Source organism: Dama dama, chromosome 20, assembly GCF_033118175.1.
Source record: "Dama dama isolate Ldn47 chromosome 20, ASM3311817v1, whole genome shotgun sequence".
In the NCBI taxonomy this organism is placed as follows: domain Eukaryota; kingdom Metazoa; phylum Chordata; class Mammalia; order Artiodactyla; family Cervidae; genus Dama; species Dama dama.
In genome coordinates, this window is record NC_083700.1 from 95,938,544 (window position 1) to 95,961,593 (window position 23,050).

Sequence of the window (23,050 nt, forward strand, 5' to 3'; positions counted from 1 at the left end):
CCCTTCCTCTCTAGCCTGTACTTCTAGGCTTCTGCCTTGAGAAAGCACAGTGGACATTTTCATCACAATCCCAGTCAATTTCAGGTTAAATCTGCTTTTATGAGTTTGGCTGAGGACCCAGCCAACCAGGTAGCAACAGTGGTTCTCTTTTGGGAAAGGGATAGGTTTGCAGATGTAGGTGGAGGGCAACTTTGGCTCTGTTTGTGGTGTTTGAAGCATTATGATGAAACTGTATTAATGAATTACTTGTCTTATCTTCAAGTGTGCACAATTTAAAAATCAAAAATATGCCATGTACAAGGGGAATTTTGGAATGGAACTCATTTATAAATCAGGGACCACCCACAGGAATATTCTGCAACATCCTTCTGCCCCTTTGGAAGAGCACAGGTCAGCTCCTAATGATACTCCACTACCTGCAAGAGGAAACTCACATCTGCGACTTCAATGTAGACACATTCTTTCTAGGTCCTTTATGACCTTCAGGCAAGTCTATTCCAACCTTCCAACTTTTACTCCTGCTAACTCATTGTGCCTAAAATGCCCTCATCCATGTTATCCACATGTTCAAGTCCAGCTCATATTTCATAGTAAATTTGAGTCTCCTCTCAATCTGAAGCTAATATAGCTGCTTCCAGTTTCCTTACTTGTCACCACAGCACTTATCATCTGAATCTTACCACTTGGTACTTGGTTTACTGCCATAAGATCTCAAAATATACCTAAGATGGATGACCAGATCTTCATCTTCTTTTATCATCCAAAGAGCAACAGCAAAGGCTTACACGGACACTCATTGCTCGGTGGGTACTTGTACACTGGCTAATTTCTAGAAATCATCCCCATTTGACTCTCACTACCCACTAAACAGATCTCTGATACATTCACTGTAGCATTTTGCAACATGCCAGAGCACTTTTATCCCTTCACTTACCAGCATGATGTTCACAGATTGAGCCATCACCTCAACAAACGATTTCAAGGTATTAAAATGGAATCCAGGAGTTAGTAGGCGACGGTGCTGAAACCATTTGGGTCCATCCAAATTCACTAGTCCTTTTCCTTGAGAGATAAAAGGCAAAAACCACATGCCATTTTATTAGGTGAGATGGGGAAGGACAGCTGGGGAACACAGACATCATGGAGTGCCCGTTGGTACACTGACAGTGGGGACACAGTGGAATGGCAAAGGAGTGCTCGCACATTAAGGATGAAGTGAGTTTTGATGCTTACACCTGGGATGGATGTATTTAGCACTGTAAGAAAGACCCTGAGTTTTGAAGCCGGATAAGCATGCTAACCCTGAAATCACCAGTTACCACCTGGTAGGAATTAAGTCATGTAACCTCCCTGGAGTTTGGTTTTCTCAATGAGAAACTGTGATAATAAATACCTACTTCACTGGGTCACTGTGCAGATTAAATAAAGGCATATACATAAGGCGCCTAGCTTGGTCCCAGTAAAGGCACAACAAATATTTATCTCCTCTCTATTCCAAACCAATCCATAAACTGCTGTCTGAACACAAAATTCACAAGCAACTAGATAAGAGGTTTAAGTCTGTCTTCGGCTATCCTGTCCTTCAGTGTTGGTCTGTGCTTCACATCTGTAAGTGATACAAAGTGAAAATACTCATCAAACCTAAGGCCTCATAATCTTCTGTTACCAGAGAGGTGAAGATTTGGCTTTAAAAGGACCTTAGAGTTTATTAATATACAATTGCCGTCATTCATTGCGTGCTTATAACATGCCAGGCTTGCAATAGATACATGCTCCAACACTGATACGATGCCAGCCATTACACTAAAATGGCTAAAATGAAAATATGTGTTTCATTCAATCCTCACAATAGCCCAGAGATGTTACTCTCATCTTCATTTTCAAAGATGAGGAAACAGAGGTTTAGAGAAATTAGATGACTTCCCCAAGATCACTCAACTAGTAAGTAGGGATAGGGGAAGGGCAAATTCAAGTAGCTCTGAATCCAAAACCTATATTCTTTCATTTAATTCCTTGCTTGTCTAACATAAATGCCAATTATAGAACTAAAACGCTTAATTTGTCTGCTCATGGAATATTTTCAAACTGCAGTTGGAAGCAAAACTTTACTGATTTGCATATGGAAATACAGAAACTCCAAAAAGAAAGGGAAAGATCTGAGAAAACAAGAGAGAAGAAAGAATAAAATAAAGAATGTGGATGGTAAGGCTGCAGTTTTAAAGACAAGAGATGGGACAAATTTACAGACAGGCTGTCTTGCAAATGAGACTTTGGCAGAGATATTGACAAGGAGGATTCCTAGGAAGTTGCACTGTGCTAACCTTAGGGCTTCCTCTTGACCTTCCCCCTAGAAAACTTGTAGTATAGATCTACCATATTCTCAATACTTTTGAACCCTAATTTGAGTTTTCTTGGCAAGCTCTACTATACAAATGGGCTTCAAGAAAGAGTGGGTCACCTCCTTCATTTGCGCATACATACCAATGCTTGGAATTATGAACTTATACAGGAAGCTGGACTTGGGATCTGCAGAGTCAAGCAGAGGAAACAAAAGAACATTAGAGGAAAATCACCAAAGTTGGGGAAGGTTCTCTTCGTTTGCCTAAACTAACCACAAACAGTGAGCAGAAGGGAGCCAGGGGCTCACTCCCTACAGCCCTTGACTGTCTTGGCTCAGGAAGCTGACAACAGCAGCTCCAGGAGGCAGACAGGTACACAAATCCAGATTCTTTCCTTGTTTCTGCTTCCTCCAGCAGAAACAGAGATTGCCCAAAGGTTGCAAAGTGTCCAGGATGGAAGTTGGGACAATATATCACATCTTTTTTGGAAAGCAAATTAACTATTAGAGCCGGGACCTGCAGAACCCGGAGAAGGAGAACCCTAAAAGGGTTCTCCTGAACTCTAACATGAGGGTGTTTTACAGCTCTTGTCCTTTTCAAGATGAGACAAATCAGAGCTGTGGGACTGGGAGACACGGAGGTTTTCAGTGAAAGGCTGTTTTTATCAGGTTTTACTAAGAGTAAGGGAGGTAACGGGGCTTCCCAGGTGGTGCTAGTGGTAAAGAACACACCTGGAAATGCAGGAGACTTAAGAGATGTGGGTTCAATCCCTGGGTCGGGAAGATCCCCTGGAAAAGAACATGGCAACCCACTCTAGTACTCTTTCCTGGAGAATCCCATGGACAGAGGAGCCTGGCAGGATACAGCCCATGGGGTCGCAAAGAGTCGGACATGGCTGAAGCGACTTAGCACATGCTTGCACGCAAGGGAGGTAATAGCACAAAGAAGCTGAGCCTATCATTAGCTTTACAAAGTTGGGAGAGCAAAAACTGGACATTTGAATTTTTTTTTTTTTTTTGGACATTTGAATTTTGTGGTATTAGATAATCTACCCTGGGAACATTTCTCCTGGAGACTTTATACCCAAGAAAGGGGCTGAGATGGGGAGTATTACTGATGCTGAAGTCAGAAAACCAAGAAAGGAAAGGAAGGCCCTGGAGATTTGATGGTATCTTCTAGGCTTTAAGATACACTGCCCTAAAACGGTCCATGGAAGTCTGAACAAGACAAGGGACAAGGGGGATGTGGGAATCCCCTTCAGGATTGGTGGGAAACCTCTCCACACTTCCGCCAGTGTCTCTTAAAGGCCCAGTACCAATCTTTGCTTCAGAATTCCTTTAGAATCCTGCCTGTGGGTTGTGTCATATCACTCTTAGAAGGATTAGGACCCTGAGATTCATCTCTTTTCTTACCTGTTCTGCTCAGAAATGTCTTTGCATAGTCTGGATCATAGATATAGAAAAATGCCTGAAAGGGCCCAGCCCAGCGAGGAAACGCACAAGGGTATTTTTCTACAATCTTCTGAAGGGTCTCGATTTTACCATCTTTAAATAACTGCAATGAACAAGTGAAAGAAATGTAAGAAGTCAGCCAGCCTGGACTCATCCCCCTCTATAGACACAAGTTGAGCTCAGGTCCTGAATGAGGTTCCACAGGTAGAGGGGCTTGACACTTTTTCTGGAGGTAAGTGAACACACTTTCCTTGGGATTTCTAAGCCTAGAGTATAATTTTCTAACCAAACAGTATATTCATCTTTTCAATATAATATATTGTATCACCAGACAATGTTCCTGTTGAATGATACATATTGTGAACTGTTTCCCCAAGTGAGAAGGTGCAGTCAATAGAGTCACACACTCTGCCTCACCTGCCAGCATCACACACTTAGATTAGGAGTGGAGTCCAGAAGCTGAAAAAAAATGTTTTTAGGTGGGAAGGAAAAAACGTTAGTAGATTGAACACGACCCACCATCCAGCTCACCATTCCATTTCTATAAATACTGATGACTTATTTTTTCTCATGAGTTAATAGTAAATGCTCTCTAAAAATCTGCCAATTCCATCTGCAAAGAAAACCCAATTCTTTTCCCTTGTAATAGTAGAAGGCGCATTTATATAGGTGTGGAAATCTTGCTGCTGATGCTGCTGCTAAGTCGCTTCAGTCGTGTCCGACACTGTGCGACCCCATAGATGGCAGCCCACCAGGCTCCCCTGTCCCTGGGATTCTCCAGGCAAAAACACTGGAGTGGGTTACCATTTCTTTCTCCAATGCAGGAAAGTGAAAAGTGAAAGTGAAGTCGCTCAGTCGTGTCCGACTCTTAGCGACCCCATGGACTGCAGCCTACCAGGCTCCTCCGTCCATGGGATTTGCCAGGCAAGAGTCCTGGAGTGGCTTGCCATTGCCTGCTCCAGTGTAAATCTTGAAGCAAGCTCAAAAGCAAAACTCTCAGCTTCCAACATTTATACATTAGTGGACAAATACTGCCATCAGAGATGAAATTCTTGCCTTGATAAACAGATTACTACGGCTTATTTAAATAGTTCTTCTGAGGTAGGGAAGTAGGTGGTCCTCGGGCTGAACCACTGGAGCTTGTCTCCTGCTGACGTTTCAGAGAAAAGACAGGGGCAGAGAGAAGCTGAGCTCTGCTGGGACAAAAAGATAAGATGGCAACATATTTTTGGAATCAAGAAGATCTTCTAGATCACACATGTGCAGAAAAGATCCTTAGGGGTCAGGGAAGGGAGGAGGCACCAATCCATAGTATGTCCTGCCAACCTCGCAGAGACTCTTGCGTGAATCCATCTTGGCTAAAAGATATGCATGCACATCTGAAGGACCTTGAATCTGACCAGATAAGAGCAACAAGCAAGATGATTGGCCAGAGGAAATCTACAAGGTGACTGGCCAGAGGAAACCTGGAAAATCCATGCCCTCATATAAGCAATTTAAGTCACCCCCAAAGCATGCCTCTATCAGCCCACCCATGTGTTCTTTTCACATGTACTCTGCTTCTAATAAACGCTTTACCCACCTTACTATCTTTTGGTCTATGATGAATTCTTTCTTCAAAGAAGACAAGGACTGAGGTCCCATTTTAAGCCCACTGGCCCTCAGGGTCTAGTGATTAAAGATTCAACACTCTAACCACCATGACCCAGATTCGATTCTTGACCAAGGATTGAAGATCCTGCTTCAAGCTACTGCACCCTAAAGCCCCCCAAATTACTTCTAAATCCATGACAATAAGATCCATTCACATCTGTTTGTTGTATAAAGTGTGAGGGTAGAGAGGCACCTCTGTGTGTGTCTGGATGTGCCTAGCTATGCATTTGAGCACAACTGTGGGGGGCCTGACTTGCCAAGAAATCTTAAAAAAATTTTTTTTTTAATTTTTATTTATTTATTTAAATTTTTGGCTGTGCTGGGTCTTCATGGCTATGTCCAAGATTTCTCTAGTTGTGGAGAGCAGGGGCTACTCTTCGTTGCAGTGTGCAGGCTTCTCATTGTGATGCATTTGCTTCTCTTGTTGTAGAGCATGGGCTCTCGGGTGTGCAGATTTCAGTAGTTGTAGTACACGGGCTTAGTTAGCCCTCAGTATGTGGAATCATCCTAGAGGAGGGACTCCTCCTCTGCATTGTGTCCCCTGCATTGACAGGTAGACTCTTAGTCATCATACCCCAGGGAAGTCCTGTAAAGAAATCTTAAAGCTGGCAAGTTCCTTCTTGTGTGACCAATCAGAATTCGTTGTGTGATTGTGAAAATGTGGAAAACTTCAGCTCCCAATTTCCTGTTACCAGTTAGTAGCTCTAACCCATGAAATGGTCCCTGGATACTTTAGGGCCCCGAAAACATTTGAGACTCCTGAAATCTAGTTCCTGAAATACTGCAGACCCTGTTTTGCTAACATTCCCACAATCAAGCCACTGATAAGAGCCCACTGAAAGTGCAGATGGAGTTTCCTAACAATGTAAATATTTATTCATTTGCAAACAATAAACAGATAAGTATTTATTAAGTGCCTATTACATGTGCCAGGGCACAGAGATGCAGAGAAATATAAAACAGGCAAGTTATTTGCCCTGGTGAAAATAGCAACTCAATATGAGGATTATTTTTTTATACTTGAAATTGTCATGGACATCTTCAGCCATGCTTTCTGGTTATACTTTTAGTAACTCTTGTCTGGACAAAAAGGAAATAAGGCTATTGTGAATTCTGTAATATATGAATTTATATTTCTTCATCCACAAATGTAAACACATTTGAAATTAGTATCACATGTATTTAGGAAAGATACTCAGAAATAGTAAAAAAAAAAAAGCTTAGTCCCCTGAGATAGAGTAATAGCTAACATTTACCAAGCACTATGATGAGCTAGGTGCTGCTGCCGACAGAAAAAAAAATGCAGAGCCTGAGAGTTGAGAATTATGTTTTATATGGTGGACAGAACTGAGGACTTAAGCCCAGGAGAGGACACAAACAGATGGAGAAACATACCGTGTTCATGGATTGGAAGAATCAATATTGTCAAAATGGCTATTCTACCCAAAGCAATCTATAGATTCAATGCAATCCCTATCAAGCTACCAACGGTATTTTTCACAGAACTAGACCAAAGAATTTCACAATTTGTATGGAAATACAAAAAACCTCGAATAGCCAAAGTAATCTTTAGAAAGAAGAATGGAACTGGAGGAATCAACCTGCCTGACTCCAGACTCTACTACAAAGCCACAGTCATCAAGACAGTATGGTACTGGCACAAAGACAGAAATATAGATCAATGGAACAGAATAGAAAGCCCAGAGATAAATCCACGAACCTATGGACACCTTATCTTTGACAAAGGAGGCAAGGATATACAATGGAAAAAAGACAACCTCTTTAACAAGTGGTGCTGGGAAAACTGGTCAACCACTTGTAAAAGAATGAAACTAGAACACTTTCTAACACCATACACACAAATAAACTCAAAATGGATTAAAGATCTAAATGTAAGACCAGAAACTATAAAACTCCTAGAGAAGAACATAGGCAAAACACTCTCCGACATAAATCACAGCAAGATCCTCTATGACCCACCTCCCAGAAAATTGGAAATAAAAGCAAAACTAAACAAATGGGACCTAATGAAACTTAAAAGCTTTTGCACTACAAAGGAAACTATAAGTAAGGTGAAAAGACAGCCCTCAGATTGGGAGAAAATAATAGCAAATGAAGCAACAGACAAAGGATTAATCTCAAAAATATACAAGCAACTCCTGCAGCTCAATTCCAGAAAAATAAATGACCCAATCAAAAAATGGGCCAAAGAACTAAACAGACATTTCTCCAAAGAAGACATACAGATGGCAAGCAAACACATGAAAAGATGCTCAACATCACTCATTATTAGAGAAATGCAAATCAAAACCACAATGAGGTACCATTACAGGCCAGTCAGGATGGCTGCTATCCAAAAGTCTACAAGCAATAAATGCTGGAGAGGGTGTGGAGAAAAGGGAACCCTCTTACACTGTTGGTGGGAATGCAAACTAGTACAGCCGCTATGGAGAACAGTGTGGAGATTGCTTAAAAAACTGGAAATAGAACTGCCATATGACCCAGCAATCCCACTTCTGGGCATACACACTGAGGAAACCAGATCTGAAAGAGACACGTGCACCCCAATGTTCATCGCAGCACTGTTTATAATAGCCAGGACATGGAAGCAACCTAGATGCCCATCAGCAGATGAATGGATAAGGAAGCTGTGGTACACATATACCACGGAATATTACTCAGCCGTTAAAAAGAATTCATTTGAATCAGTCCTAATGAGATGGATGAAACTGGAGCCCATTATACAGAGTGAAGTAAGCCAGAAAGATAAAGAACATTACAGCATACTAACACATATATATGGAATTTAGAAAGATGGTAACGATAACCCTATATGCAAAACAGAAAAAGAGACACAGACATACAGAACAGACTTTTGAACTCTGTGGGAGAATGTGAGGGTGGGATATTTCAAAAGAACAGCATGTATATTATCTATGGTGAAACAGATCACCAGCCCAGGTCGGATGCATGAGACAAGTGCTCGGGCCTGGTGCACTGGGAAGACCCAGAGGAATCGGGTGGAGAGGGAGGTGGGAGGGGGGCTCGGGATGGGGAATACGTGTAAATCTATGGCTGAGTCATATCAATGTATGACAAAACCCACTGAAATGTTGTGAAGTAATTAGTCTCCAACTAATAAAAAAAAATAAATAAATAGAAATAAAACCAAAAAAAAAAAAAAAAAAGAGGTGAAGGAGAAGTCAGGATATATAGGAGTTTTTACAACAAAGACCAGGTAGTCAAAACTTCAAAAGATTACTGTTAATTAAATAAAACCAGATATCTTCAGTTAAGGAATTTAGTGCTTTTCTATGCTTTATATTCTTTACTCTTTACATCAGGAACCCTATAAAGCAGATACAATTGCAATCCCATTTTACAGATGAGGAAATTGAGCCTTAGAGAAGTTAAGTAATCTCTTTCAGATTGTGTAAGAAACGAAACTGGAAGTGGTCCATTTTCAGAATCAAGTAGCTGGCCTTGGGTGGAAAATTATTAACAAACGGTTTTCCATTCAGAGCTACTAGTTTTGTCTTGGAAATTACTGGCAAGCTAGTCTTGCCTAACAGCTTACACCTGAAGAGTCCCTAAGCTAACAGGATGTTTGAGAAGGGATAAACAAAAATCCTTGTTGAAAAATGTAAACTTAGGATGGGAAGGGAGAAGCAAGAATACCCTGTGAGACTTGGGCAATTCTGGGAAGATTGTAACTGTATAGGACTCACCTAATGAGGAACCAGGGAGGGATCTGCAAGCCAGGGAATAAGTGTTAGCTGTAACTGTCCCGGGTGTGCCTGCCCACCAGACACCCGATCTTGCAAGACTGTCATTATAAGTCTTGCTTTCACTGTGCTTCGTGTCTCTTGAGTCCATCCCTTGGTTTTGGGCTGGTTGAGTGTGTTTCTCACAGACTATATAGCCAGCCACTAGTAGTAAGGATTCAAACTTGCACTGAATTATGGAGCCCAAGAACTACTTAGTTACACAGACCTTCCCTGAATTATGTATAAGGATACACACACACACACACACACACACACACACACACCCCGCATAAACTAGGGGTGTTTGTTTACCTGCATAAACACTAGGTCCTCCACACTGCCTGGCATACACTGGTCTACTGAATAAATGTCAGTCTACCTAGTCAGTTCTTTATAGTCAACAGATCTTTGAATGAGTCAGTTTATTTAGCATCTAATATATGTGTGCATTCAACAAAGTAGCTTTTTAAAATTAAAGTATAGTTGATTTACAATGGTGTGTTAATTTCTGCTCTTTAGCCAAGTGACTCAGTATATATATATATATATATATATATATATACACTTTCTTTTTTCTGTTCTTTTCCATTACAGTTTACCTTAGGATACTGAATATAGTTCCCTGAGCTATACAGCAGTACCCTGTTGCTTATCCACTCTGTATGTAATGGTTTGCATGCACTAAACCCAAACTGCCAGTCCATCCCTCCCCCATGGCAACCACAAGTCTATTCTCTATGTCTGAGTCTGTTTCTGTTTCACAGATAGGTTCATTTGTGTCATATTTTAGCTTCTACATACAAGTGATATCATATTTTATTGTCTTTCTCTTTTTGACTTACTTCACTTAGTACTGTAACAAGGAAGAGCAAAATCTGGTTCCATATTGGATCTGTTTCTTTTACTTTAACCTTTGCTTTCCATTGCTTTTGTTACTATAATCACTAAAAGGATGATATCCATAGCTACGAGCATACATAACACCTGTCTCAGGGAACCCTGCCCTTCTGCCTGAATGTTAAACTAAAGTGCCTTTGTTGAGCTCACAGGCAAACAACCTGACCCCGCCCACCTGTGAACAGCTGCAGGAAAGCAGAAATTTACACATCCCCTCCTGGGGCTGGCCAAACTAGGAGATATTTTGCAAGACTTGTGGTCTTTTTACTTTATTTCTTCACCTCCTCCCCATCTCTGTTCTATAAAAAAGATAAGTATCCAGACTTCTATAAGATGGGACTCTAGAACTCTAGTCTGCCACCTTCTTGGACAGGCAGTTTTTCTACTACTCCTTGCCTCAGCGCCTCGCCTCCTGATTTATTGGCCTGTGTGTGGCCAGCAGACTGAGCTGGGACTCAGTATCAGTATGATAATCTCTCGTTCCATCCGTGTTGCTGCAAATGCCTTTATTTCATTCTTCTTTTGTGGCTGAGTAACATCCTATTATATAATGTACCACCTATTTTTTATCCATTCATCTGTTGATGAACAGTTAGATTGTTTTCATGTCTTGGCTATTGTGAATACTGCAGCTATGAACACAGGCATGCAATATCATTTGGGATTATACTTCTGCTCGGATATATACCCAGGAGTGGGATTGCTCAATCCTATGGTAATTCTATTTTTAGTTTTTTGGAGAACCCCCATACTGCTTTTTGAAAATTATTTATTTAATTTTGGCAGTGTTGGGTCTTTGCTGCTGTGTGGGCTTCTCTTGAGTTGCAGTGTGTGGGCTTCTCGTTGCCGTGGCTTCTCTTGCTGTGGAGCATGGGTTCTAGGCATATGGGCTTCAGTGGTTGTGGCACAGGGGCTCAGTAGTTGCAGTTCCTGGGCTCTAGAGCACAGGCTCAGTTGCTCTGGGGCATGTGGAATCTTCCCCTGCCAGCCCTCCGGACCCCAATATTGTTTTCCATAGTGGCTGCAGCAACTAATGTTCTCACCAACAGTATAGGTGGGTTCCCTTTTCTCTATATCCTCTCCAGCAACAAAGTAGCCATTGAACACCTACTGTGAGTCAAGAACTGGGTTTATAGTGGTGAACAAAGACTCTCCTCTCACAGATCCTATATTCTAGTGGGGAGAAGGGGAGTATGGATGAAAAATGTTGTCTGCTATATCAGCAAACAAAGAATGTTTCGGCCATCAAGCCATCAGTCACTGCTGCTGCCTCCCCACCATAAGCCTAGGGGAACTCAGGATGGGGAAGAACATGATACTAGCTGTAGATAGCTAAGGTACACATCAAAGGAATAATTTCAGTGAATCCAAACTCTTGCATTTTCCCATACAGGGAAAAGCACTAAACTCCTTAAGTTGAGATACTTAGTTTTTTTCCTTTTATTATTATTATTATTTTGGCCACACCACACAGCTTGTGAGATCTTAGTTCTCTAACCAGGGATGGAACCCATGCCCCTTGCAGTGGAAATGCAAAGTTCTAATCACTGAACTGCCAGGGAATTTCCCTGGCTTTCTTTAATTAATAGTAATCTTTTGATGTTCCAACTACGTGATCTTTATTGCAGAACTCCTCCATATCCTGGCTCCTTGCTTACCTTTTTGGAGCAGTCTCTCAGAGCTATGTGGTGTGAAGTCCTCAGAAAGTCCACCGAATTAAACATATGGAACTTACATTTCATTTAACATTACATAGCACTTACAAAGTGCCAGACATGGTCTCAGTTCTTTTCAAATATCTCATAAGTTTATCTTCTGAAAAAGTCAATAAAATATCAGTAATTATATTACATGTAAATAACCTAATTATTTCAAGTAAAAGACAAAAGGTGTCAGATTATATTTTTTAAAAGCCTAACTATACTACTGACAAAAGACACAAGGTAAAAAGTTCAAAAAGTTAAAAACAAAGGATTAAAAAAGTACCATTTCAATACTAGGAAGAAAGTTTGCATAGTTACACTAGTATTAGATACAGTAAAATTTAAGGCAAGAAGTCTCACTAGATATAAAAAGGAACAATTCTTATATGAAAAGGATTAGTCTACCAGAAGATACAATAATTCAAAACCTGTATGCACACTACATTATAGCTTGAAAATTGATAAAACAGAAAAGGACATTAGAACTAAAATGAGAAATAAAGAAGTTCACAGTGAGACTGGAAGACTTTACCACAATGCTACTCCAAGTATGATCCATAAACCAGTCCATGATGAGTTAATTACAGAAACTGAGCATAGCACATACAAATTTTTATAGTAATTTAACATTGCTGAAATGTCTTACTTTTCTTAAAAAATGAAAACAATTGTCTACAACAGATTAGAAAAAAAATGGCTCTTCACCACAAATGCTTTGAGAAGTACTATGTTAATATATCATGCTTAATAACTGATAGAACACATCTCTTGGGCCATTTTTAGTTTTCCCAATTTCTGATTGACAGCTCCTTCTCAATTCTGGTTTGTGGAAGGTGTAGACGTGAAAATTAAACTCTAATGAGAAACAAAGGAAATGGAAGTTGAGGATGCAAAGTTTAGAAAAAGTTAATCAGGTTAAATGGGAAAAAAAAAAAAAATTAGATATAAAGCAATAACTTAAAGGCTGGTTCAATCCCAAATCTCTGCCTTCTCCCCATACAACATCCTCTCAGGTTCCACAACAGATCAGAGCTTTTATTTTCTAGAAAAACTAAAACAGAGAGACTCTAAGACTTGAAGAAACCAGACACTGTGGAGGGCAGGGATGAATCAGTGGACTAAAAATAGAGAGATTCAGTGAAAGACTGCATAACAAATGATTAGATTCCCAACTCCCTTCCTTTTTCTGCTCCCAGAATGCCAGGAGTGCTGGCAATCTAAGTAACAGAAAGGCAGGTTCATCTCCAAGAAACTGAAAAATGAACAAATAGATACTGACAGGTTGAGTCCTCCAACAGTTTTGCTCTCAGGGAAAGTTCTCGCCATGTACACAAGACTTCAAACATCTTTAGAGCCTCACTCTAGAAAATGAAATAACAGCTAAAGACCATCTCTCATTTTTGGAGATAGCCTCCAAGAAAGGCATAAAGCAAAACTAACAACCTGTGGTAGCCAGCCTCCAACATGGCCTCCAATCATCTCCCATCTCTTTATATTGTCCCTTCCCACATTGTACACACATTTGTCAATGTGACTGATTGCTTACAGTAGACATGATGGAATAAAAGTTTCAAGATTCGGTGATAAAAGACTGCAGTTTCCATCTTAGATTCTCTATTTCTCACTCTTGCTGTCTCATATCTTACTCTGAGGGAAACAAGCGGCCATGTTGAGAGCAGGGTGACTAATCTTTCCAGCTTGCCTGACTGAATGGGTTGCCAGATGCAAAACCTTCAGAACTAAAATCAGGAGTCAACCAGGAAACCTGGAATGAGTTGGTCACCCTGGTTGTGAGCAGCCTTATGGAAAGGTCCGTGTGGGAAAGAACTGATGCCTCTGGCTAATAGCCAATGAGAAACTGTGGCCTGTCAACAACTCTGTAAATGAACTTAAGAGTGGATTCCCTAGCCCCAGTGGAGCCTTGAGATGACTACAGCCCCAGCCAATCCCATGCAACCTTGGAAGAGATCCTGAGTCTCTCACAGAGAGATTCTCACAAACTTCACAGATTGTGTGGGATAAAACCGTGTGTTGTTTTAAGTTGCTAAGCTTGAAGGTAAATTGCTAAACTGTAGTAGATAACTAATACACAACAGAAAAAAAACAAACCTGAAAAAGTTAATACTTCAAAAAAAGATATGATATAGTATTTCAACAGCAGGATTCTGTAACAAAGTGGCATGTGTTAAATTGACTGTAGTAGTGGCCTCAATTTGTTAAAGCCTCCCTGAATTCAGTACTTTGATTGTCAGTTCTCGCATACTGATTTGGCCATGTGTCTTGTTTCGGGAGAGTAGCAAACATGACTCAGAGACTGAAAAAGCACCTGCACTTTGAGACTTGCTCTCTTGCTATTCTCGAGACCCTGATACCACGTGGGCAAAGCTAGGCTAACCAGCTGAAGGATAATAAACCAGATGGAAGAGAATGAAGGCACCCAAGATGACAGTCAGCCTTTATCTGTCCCAGTAGCTGACTGCAATTGCATCAGTGGGCCAAACTGAAGTCACTTGAGACTGGCCATGAGAGCAGAACCTCATAGCCTAGTCTAGCTCAAATTGCTGACCCACAGAATCATGAACTAAATAGCTGGCTGTCATCTTAAGCCACCAAGCTTTAGCTTTAGAGTGTTTTTTAAATTAATTAATTTATTTTTGGCTGCACTGGGTCTTCATCCCTGTGTGTGGCTTTTCTCTAGTTGCAGCAAGCAGGGGCTACTTTTTGTTGTGGATCACAGGCGTCTCATTACTGTGGCTTCTGTGTTGCAGAGCACAGGCTCTAGGGTACACAGGCTTCAGCAGTTGTAGCTCATGGGCTCAAGAGTGCAGGCTCAGTAGTTGTGGCACACGTGCTAAGTTGCCCCAGAGCATGAGTATTCTTCCTGGACCAGGAATAGAACCCATGTCCCCTGCATTGGCAGGCAGATTCCCAACCTCTGGGCCACCAGGGAAGTCCCTTAGGGAGTTTTTTAAAAATGCATCATAAGGTAACTGATGCAAAAGTAGATGGAGAATAAGATAGAGCTCTTGGAAATCAAAATTATGACAGTAAAAAATTTTTCAATGTTTTAGTAGAAATTCTAGGAAGATAAAATCAAGAAGAAAAGATTAAAAAAAATAGATCTAGAAGGTTTATATACAACCAATAGGAGTTCCAGAACTCCTGTCTTTCTAGATCTATCCAGAAAGAGAGAAAAGAGAAATTGAGAGAGGTGGGGGATGTGTTGAAGAAATTGTAATATTCACTGTTAATGTCCTGTCCCTAATTCTTCATCCTTACCACCTTAATATATACCATAATTAGCACTTGCATTTATTAACCTAAGGGTTTTTCCCCTGGGCATTTGAGCCTGCTTTGATGCTTGACTATCAAAGAAAAATTAATAACTTAGGACGTGAAGCCTCCTTCTTTCCAAGTATTGGAATTATGTATTTCCAAACAAAAGTGAAAGACTTATTCAGTGAAGATTATAAATCATGTTGAAAGAAATTTTAAAAGGCATAAAGAGCCTCCTGATGAAAGTGAAAGGGAAGAGTGGAAAAGTTGGCTTAAAACTCAACATTCAGAAACTAAGATCATGGCATCCAGTTCCATCACTTAATGACAAATAGATGGGGAAACAGTGGAAACAGTGAGAGACCCAATTTTCTTGGGCTCCAAAATCGCTGCAGATGGTGACTGCAGCCATGAAATTAAAAGATGCTTGCTCCTTGGAAGAAAAGCTATGACCAACCTAGACAGCATATTAAGAAGTAGAGACATTACTTTGCCAACAAAGATCTGTCTAGTCAAAGCTATGGTTTTTCCAGTAGTCATGTATGGATGTGAGAGTTGGACTATAAAGAAAGCTGAGTGCTGAAGAATTGATGCTTTTGAACTGTGATGTTGGAAAGACTCTTGAGAGAACTTTAGACTGCAAGGAGGTCCAACCAGTCAATCAGTCAATCAGTGCTGAATATTCAATGGAAGGACTGATGCTAAAGCTGAAACTCCAATCCTTTGGCCACCTGATGCAAAGAGATGACTCATTTGAAAAGACCTTGATGCTGGGAAAGATTGAAGACAGGAGGGGAAGGGGACGACAGAGGATGAAATAGTTGGATGGCAACACTGACTTGATGGACATGAGCTTGAACAAGCCCCGGGAGTTGGTGATGGACAGAAAAGCCTGGTGTGCTGCAGTCCATTGGGTCGCAAAGAGTAGGACACGACTGAGCAACTGAACTGAACTGAGGTAAAACACATCTCGTGTTCATGGAGTGGAAGATTTAAGATGTGAATACTACCCAAAGCAATCTAAGATTCAATGCAATCCCTATCAAGATCCCAGTGATGTTTTTGCAGAAATAGAAAAATTCTAGAAAATTCATTCTAAAACTCATGTGGGATAACAAAGGATTGTGAATGGCCCAAACAATCTTCAATAGGAACAAAGCTGACTCATGTTTTTTGGTTTCAAAATTCACTACAAAAGTATACTAATCAAAATAGTATGGTTCTGGTTTAAAAACAGACATATCAACAAACAGAAAAGGATAGAAAGACCAGGAAAAAACCCTTCAAAATACGGTTAAATGATTTATGACAAAGGCGCCAGGACCATTATATGGGAAAATATGCTGGGAAAAGTAGATATTCACATGCAACAGAATGAAGTTGTACCCTTACCTAAAATACAAAAGATAACCCCAAATAGATCAAAGACTTCAGTTCAGTTCAGTTCAGTTCAGTCACTCAGTCGTGTCCAACTCTTTGTGAACCCACGGACTGCAGCTTGCCAGGCCTCCCTCTCCGTCACCAGCTCCTGAAGTTTACTCAAACTCATGTCCATTGAGTCAGTGATGACATCCAACCATCTCATGCACTGTCGTCCCCTTCTCCTCCCGCCTTCAATCTTTCCCAGCATCAGGGTCTTTTCCAATGAGTCAGTTCTTCACATCAGGTGGCCAAAGGATTGGAGTTTCAGCTTCAGCATCAGTCCTTCCAATGAATATTCAGGACTGATTTCCTTTAAGATGGACTTGTTGGATCTCCTTGCTGTCCAAGGGACTCTCAAGAGTCTTCTCTTGAGAGAAGACTTCAAACTATAAAATTCTTAAAAGGAAACATAGGACTAAAGCTTCACAACTTTGGATCTGGCAATAATTTCTTGGATATGACATCAAAGGCATAAGCAACAAAAGAAAAAATAAACAAATGGAACTTAATGAAATTAAAAAATTTTTGTATGTGAAGAGACAGTACAACAGAGTAAAAAGGCAAGTCAAAGACTGAGAGGCAATATTAGCAAATCATACATCTGGGGTTAATATCCAGAATATATAGAGAACCCCTAAAACTCAACAACAAAAAACAACCTGATTCAAAATCAACAAAGGACTAAATAGACCCTTTTCCAAAGAGGAAATGCAGATGTGAACCAACAGGTACACGGATATTCAACATGACTAATCATCAGAGAAATGGAAATCAAAACCATAATGAGAGATCACTGCATGCCTGCCAGAATAGCTATCATCAAAAAGAACAACAAATAACAAATGCTGGCAAGGATATGGGGAAACCTGAAGAATCCCTATGGCCACAGGACCATGTAGACTGGTGGGCTATAGTCCATGGGGTCACAAAGAGTCGGTCACGACTGAGCAACCAAGAACACCACAGCACAGCAAACAGGGTACCCTCACACACTGTTGGTGGGAACTGTAAATTAGTGTAGCAACTGTGAAAAACAGTATGGAAGCTTCTCAAAAAACTAAAAATACAACTACTGTATGGCTTTTCCACTCCTGGGTATATAGCCAAAAAAATCCCAAAAATACTAGTTCAAAAAATATGTACACTCTGATGTTCATAGTAACATTATTTACAACAGCTAGGGTATGGAAGCAACTTGTGTCCATCAACAGAAGAATGGATAAAGAAGATGTGGTGTACATATATGTAACAAAATACTACTCAGCCATAAAAAAGATGAAATTTTGCCATTTGCAACAACACAAATGGACTTGGAGGGCATTACGCAAAGTGAAATAAGTCGGTCAGAGAAAGACACCTAGTGTATGATATCACCTAAATGTGGACTCTAAAGAATGCAACAAACTAGTGAATAAAACAAAAAAGAAGCAGACTCGCAGATATAGAGAAGAAACTAGTGTTTACCAGTGGCGAGAAGAACGGGGGGTGGGAAATATAGGGGTAGGAGGAAGAAAGGGTCATTATGGATCATATGAAATTATATGTATGAAACTTTTGAAAATTGTAAAGCACTACAGAATTTAAAAATTGTAAAGCACCCCTTCATGGATCACTGCCTTGTTGTGGCGAGGGGGCTCATGGAACTCAATGAAGCTATGAGCCATGCCATGGAGGGCCACCCATGATGGAAGGGTCATAGCAGAGAGTTCTAACAAAACATGATTCACTGGAGGTGGAAATGACAAACCACCCCAATTTACTCTCTATTGAGAACTTCATAAACTGCATAAAAGGACAAAAAGATATAATACCAAAAGATGAGTGTTTCCAGTGTTTCCAATATAATACCAGGGAAGAGTGGAGGAGAACTACTAATAGCCCCAGAAAGAATGAAGCGGCTGGGCCAAAGTGGAAGCAACACCCAGCTGTGGATATTTCTGTTGATGAAAGTAAAATCTGATGCTGCAAAGAACAGTATTGCATAGGAACCTGGAATGTTAGGCCCATGAATCAAGGTAAATTGGACATGGTCAAGCAGGAGATGGTAAGAATAAACATTGATATCTTAGGAATCAGTGAACTAAAATGGATGGGAATGGGTGAATTTAATTCAGATGACCTTTATATCTATTACTGCGGGCAAGAATCCCATAGAAGAAATGGAATAACTCTCAAATCCACAAAAGAGTCCAAAATGCAGTACTTGGGTGCAACATCAAAGATGACAGAATGATCTGGGTTCATTTCCAAGGCAAATCAATCAATATCACAATCTATGATTGTGCCACATCTATGCCCCTACCAACGATGCTGAAGAAGCTGAAGTTGATCAGTTCTATGATGAACTAGAAGACCTCCTAAAACTAGCACCAAAAAAAGATGTTCTATTCATCATTGGCGATTGGAATGCAAAAGTAGGAAGTCAAGAGATACCTGGAGTAACAGGCAAGTTTGGCCTTGGAGAACAAAATGAAGCAGGGCAAAGGGTAACTGAATTCTGTCAAAAGAATGCATTGTTCATAGCAAATGTCCTTTTTCAATGACAGAAGGGACGACTTTACACATGAACATCACCAAATGGCTAATATTGAAATCAAATTGATTACACTCTTTGTAGCTGACAATGGAGAAGCTGTATACAGTCAGCAAAAACAAGATTTGGAGCTGACTGTAGCTCAGATCATCAGCTTCTCATAGCAAAATTCAGGCTTGAACTAAAGAAAGTGGGGAAAACCACTAGGACAGCCAGGTATGATTTAAATCAAATCCCCTATGAATATGCAGTGGAGGTAATGAATAGATTTAAAGGATTAGAACTTTTAAACAGTGTGCTTGAAGAATTATGGATGAGGGTCCATAATATTGTACAGGAAGCAGTGAACAAAACCATCTCAAAGATAAAGAAAAGCAAGAAGGCCAAGTGGTTATGTGAGGAGGCCTTACAAATAGCTAAAGAAAGAAGAGATGTGAAAAGCAAGGGAGAAAGGGAAAGGTATACCGATTAAATACAGATTTCCAAAGAACAGCATGGAGAGACAAGAAGGCCTTCTTCAAAGAACAGTGTATAAAACTAGAAAAAACAACAGAAGGGGAAGACTAGCCGTCTCTTCAGGAAACTTGGAGATACCAAGGGAACATTTGCCCAAAGATGGGCACAATAGAGGACAGAGGTGGTAGAGAACTTAGAGATGCTGAAGAGATCAAGAAGAGGTGGAAAGAATACACAGAAGAACTGTATAAAAAAGATACAGATGAACTGGATGACTACGATGGTATGGTCAGCCACCCAGAGCCAGTCATCCTGGACAGTAAAGTCAAGTGGGCCTTAGGAAGCTCTGCTGTTAATAAAGCTAGCGGATGCAATGGAATTCCAGCAGAACTATTCAAAACCCTAAAGGATGATGCCATCAAGGTGTTGCATTCAATATGTCAGCAAATCTGGAAGACCCAGCAGTGGCCACAGGACTGGAAAAGGTCAATCCTCATTCCAATTCCCAAGAAGGGTAGTACTAAAGAATCTGCTACCCATCAGACAATTACACTCATCTCCCATGCTAGTAAGGTCATGCTTAAAATCTTGTATGCTAGGCTTCAGGATTATGCAAACCAAAAACTTCCAGATGTCCAAGGTGGATTTAGAAAAGGAAGAGGAACCAGAGATCAAATTGCCAACATTTCTGGATCGTAGAGAACGCTAGGGAATTAAAAAAAAAAAAAAAAAATCTACCTCTGTTTCATCGACTATGCCAAAGCCTTTGACTGTGTGGATCATAATAAACTGTGGAAAGCTCTTAAAGAGATGGGAATACCAGACCATCTTACCTGTCTCCTGAGAAACCTATATGCGGCTCAAGAAGCAACCTGTATGCAAAGGCAAACCCTGTATGAAACAATTGATTGGTTCTAGATTGAGAAAGGAATACAACAGGGCTGTCTGCTGTCACCCTGTTTGTTTAATCTACATGCTGAGCACATCATGAGAAATGTTGGGCTGGATGAGATACGAGCTGGAATCAAGATAGGTGGGAGAAACTTCAACAACTTCAGATATGTGAATGATACCACTCTAATGGCAGAAAGCGAAGAGGAACTAAAGAACCTCTTGATGAGAGTGAGGGATGAGAGTGAAAAAGAGCCAGCTTAAAACTAAATATTAAAAAAAAAAACACCTAAGATCATGGCAGCTGGCCCCATTAACTCATGCTAAATAGAAGGGGAAATGGTAGAAGTAGTGACAGATTTCCTCTTCTTGGGCTCTAAAATTACTGAGGATGGTGACTGCAGCCATGAAATCAGATGTTTGCTTCTTGGAAAGAAAGCTATGACAGACCTAGACGGTGTGTTGAAAAGCAGAGACATTACTCTGCCGAGAAAGGTTCTTTATAGTCAAGGCTATGGTCTTCCCAGTGGTCAAGTACAGTTGTGAGAGCTGGACTCTAAAGAAGACGGAGCGCTAAAGAATTGAAGCCTTTGAACTATGATGCTGGAGAAGACTCCTGAGAGTCCCTTGGACAGCAAGGAGATCAAACCAGTCAATCTTAAAAGAAGACGGAGCACTAAAGAATTGAAGCCTTTGAACTATGGTGCTGGAGAAGACTCCTGAGAGTCCCTTGGACAGCAAGGAGATCAAACCAGTCAATCTTAAGGGAAATCAAACCTGAATACTCGTTGGAAGGATGCTAAAGCTGAAAATCCAGTATTTTGTTCATTTGATGTGAACAGCTGACTCATTGGAAAAATTCCTGATGTGAAAGATTGAGGGCAGAAGGAGAAGATGGCGTCGGAGGGTAAGATAGCTGGATTGCACCACCAATGCAATGGACATGAACTTGAGCAAACTTTGGAGACAGTGAGGGACAGAGAGGCCTGGTGTGTTGCAGTCCATGGTGTTGCAAAGAATCAGACACGACTGGGTAACTGAACAACAACAATGGATTACATGAAATCATATGTATGTAACTTCTGAAAATTGTAAAGCACTATAGAACTTAAAGAATCTTCCATTCAGTAAAACTTTTTAAGTTAAAAAAGAACAAAAGACTTAAATAGACATTTCTCCAAGTAAGATATACAAATGGAAATAAGCACATGAAAAGACGTTCAGTGATACATCAGTTCAGGATCACTGATCATTCAGTTCATTTCAGTTGCTCAGCCGTGTCCAACTCTTTGCGACCCCATGAATCGCAGCATGCCAGGCCTCCCTGTCCATCACCAACTCCTGGAGTTTACTCAAACTCACGCACATCGAGTCGGTGATGCCATCCAGCCATCTCATCCTCTGTCGTCCCCTTCTCCTCCTGTCCCCAATCCCTCCCAGCATCAGGGTCTTTTCCAATGAGTCAACTCTTCGCATGAGGTGGCCAAAGTATTGGAGCTTCAGCTTCAGCATCGGTCCTGCCAATGAACACCCAGGACTGATGTCCTTTAGGATGGAGAGTCCAAGAGTCTTCTCCAACACCACAGTTCAAAAGCATCAAATTTTCGGCACTCAGCTTTATCATTAGGGAAATGCAAGCCAAAATTATGAGATACTACCTCACATCCATTAGGATGGCTGCCATTCAAAAAAAGAACAGAAAACAAACAAGTTTTGGCAAGCATGTTGAGAAACTGGAACTCCTGTGTACTTCTGGTGAAAATGTAAAATGGTATTGCCACTGTGGAAAACAGTACAGTGGTTCCTCAAAAACTACAAATAGAATTACCATACGATCCAGCAATTCCATTTTTGCACATTTACCCAAAAGAATTGAAAGCAAGGTCTCAAAGAGATATTTGTACACTCATGTTCACAACTGCTAAAATGTGGAAACAACCCAAGTGTCCATCAACGAATGAATGGATAAAGAAAATGTGATATATACATACACTGGGATATTATTCAGCCTTAAAAAGGAAGGAAATTCTGACACATGCTACGATACGGATGATGTGATATGATTGGGAATCTGTGTGCCAATGCAGGGGACAAGGGTTTGGTCCCTGGTCTGGGAAGATTTCACTAGCTGCGGGGCAACTAAGACCCCGTGCCACAACTGCTGGCCAACACGCAGCAACTACTGAATCCTCCCCGCCCCAGCCCTAGAGCTCATGGTTTGTGACAAGAAAAGTCACCGCAATCAGAAGTCCATGCAGGGTACAACTAGAGAGTAGCCCCTGCTCACTGCAAGTAGAAAAAGCCTATGCACATCAATGAAGACCCAGCACAGCCAAAAATAAAGAAACAAAACAAAACAAAACAAACCCATGTTGTTTAGGATAACAAGACTATTTTTTAGCAATGTATGTGGAAGTCTTTTTAAAACGCATACATAAATGCAAGAGATGAGCGAAGCAATTCAGACAGACCTGAATTACACCACAGCTTTCTTTTTCCATATGGTCTCTTTAAACATCTCCCCTCCTACTCCCACCCCCTAAATATCCCTTCTGGTGGCTCTAGGGTGTTTCAGGGAGTAATGTAAGCGCCTGGAGCCACAGGCTGGGCAGGAAAGGTCGGTGCTGGAGAGGTCGGTGCAGGACTGAGGGATGGGAGGAAA

The 23,050-nt window shown here is 40.8% G+C and overlaps 1 protein-coding gene across 1 annotated transcript in view; it reads right to left on the reverse strand.

Annotated features, from left to right (window-relative positions):
* Positions 1-23,050, reverse strand: part of LOC133040322 (cytochrome P450 4X1-like) — a 42,593-nt gene that overhangs the window by 19,206 nt on the left and 337 nt on the right. The window contains exons 2-4 of the mRNA XM_061120047.1: positions 3,752-3,893; positions 2,482-2,526; positions 935-1,062 (exon numbers count right to left, since the gene is read on the reverse strand). Of these exons, the coding sequence (XP_060976030.1) occupies positions 935-1,062; positions 2,482-2,526; positions 3,752-3,893 (315 nt within the window). The remainder of the gene's footprint in view (positions 1-934; positions 1,063-2,481; positions 2,527-3,751; positions 3,894-23,050) is intronic.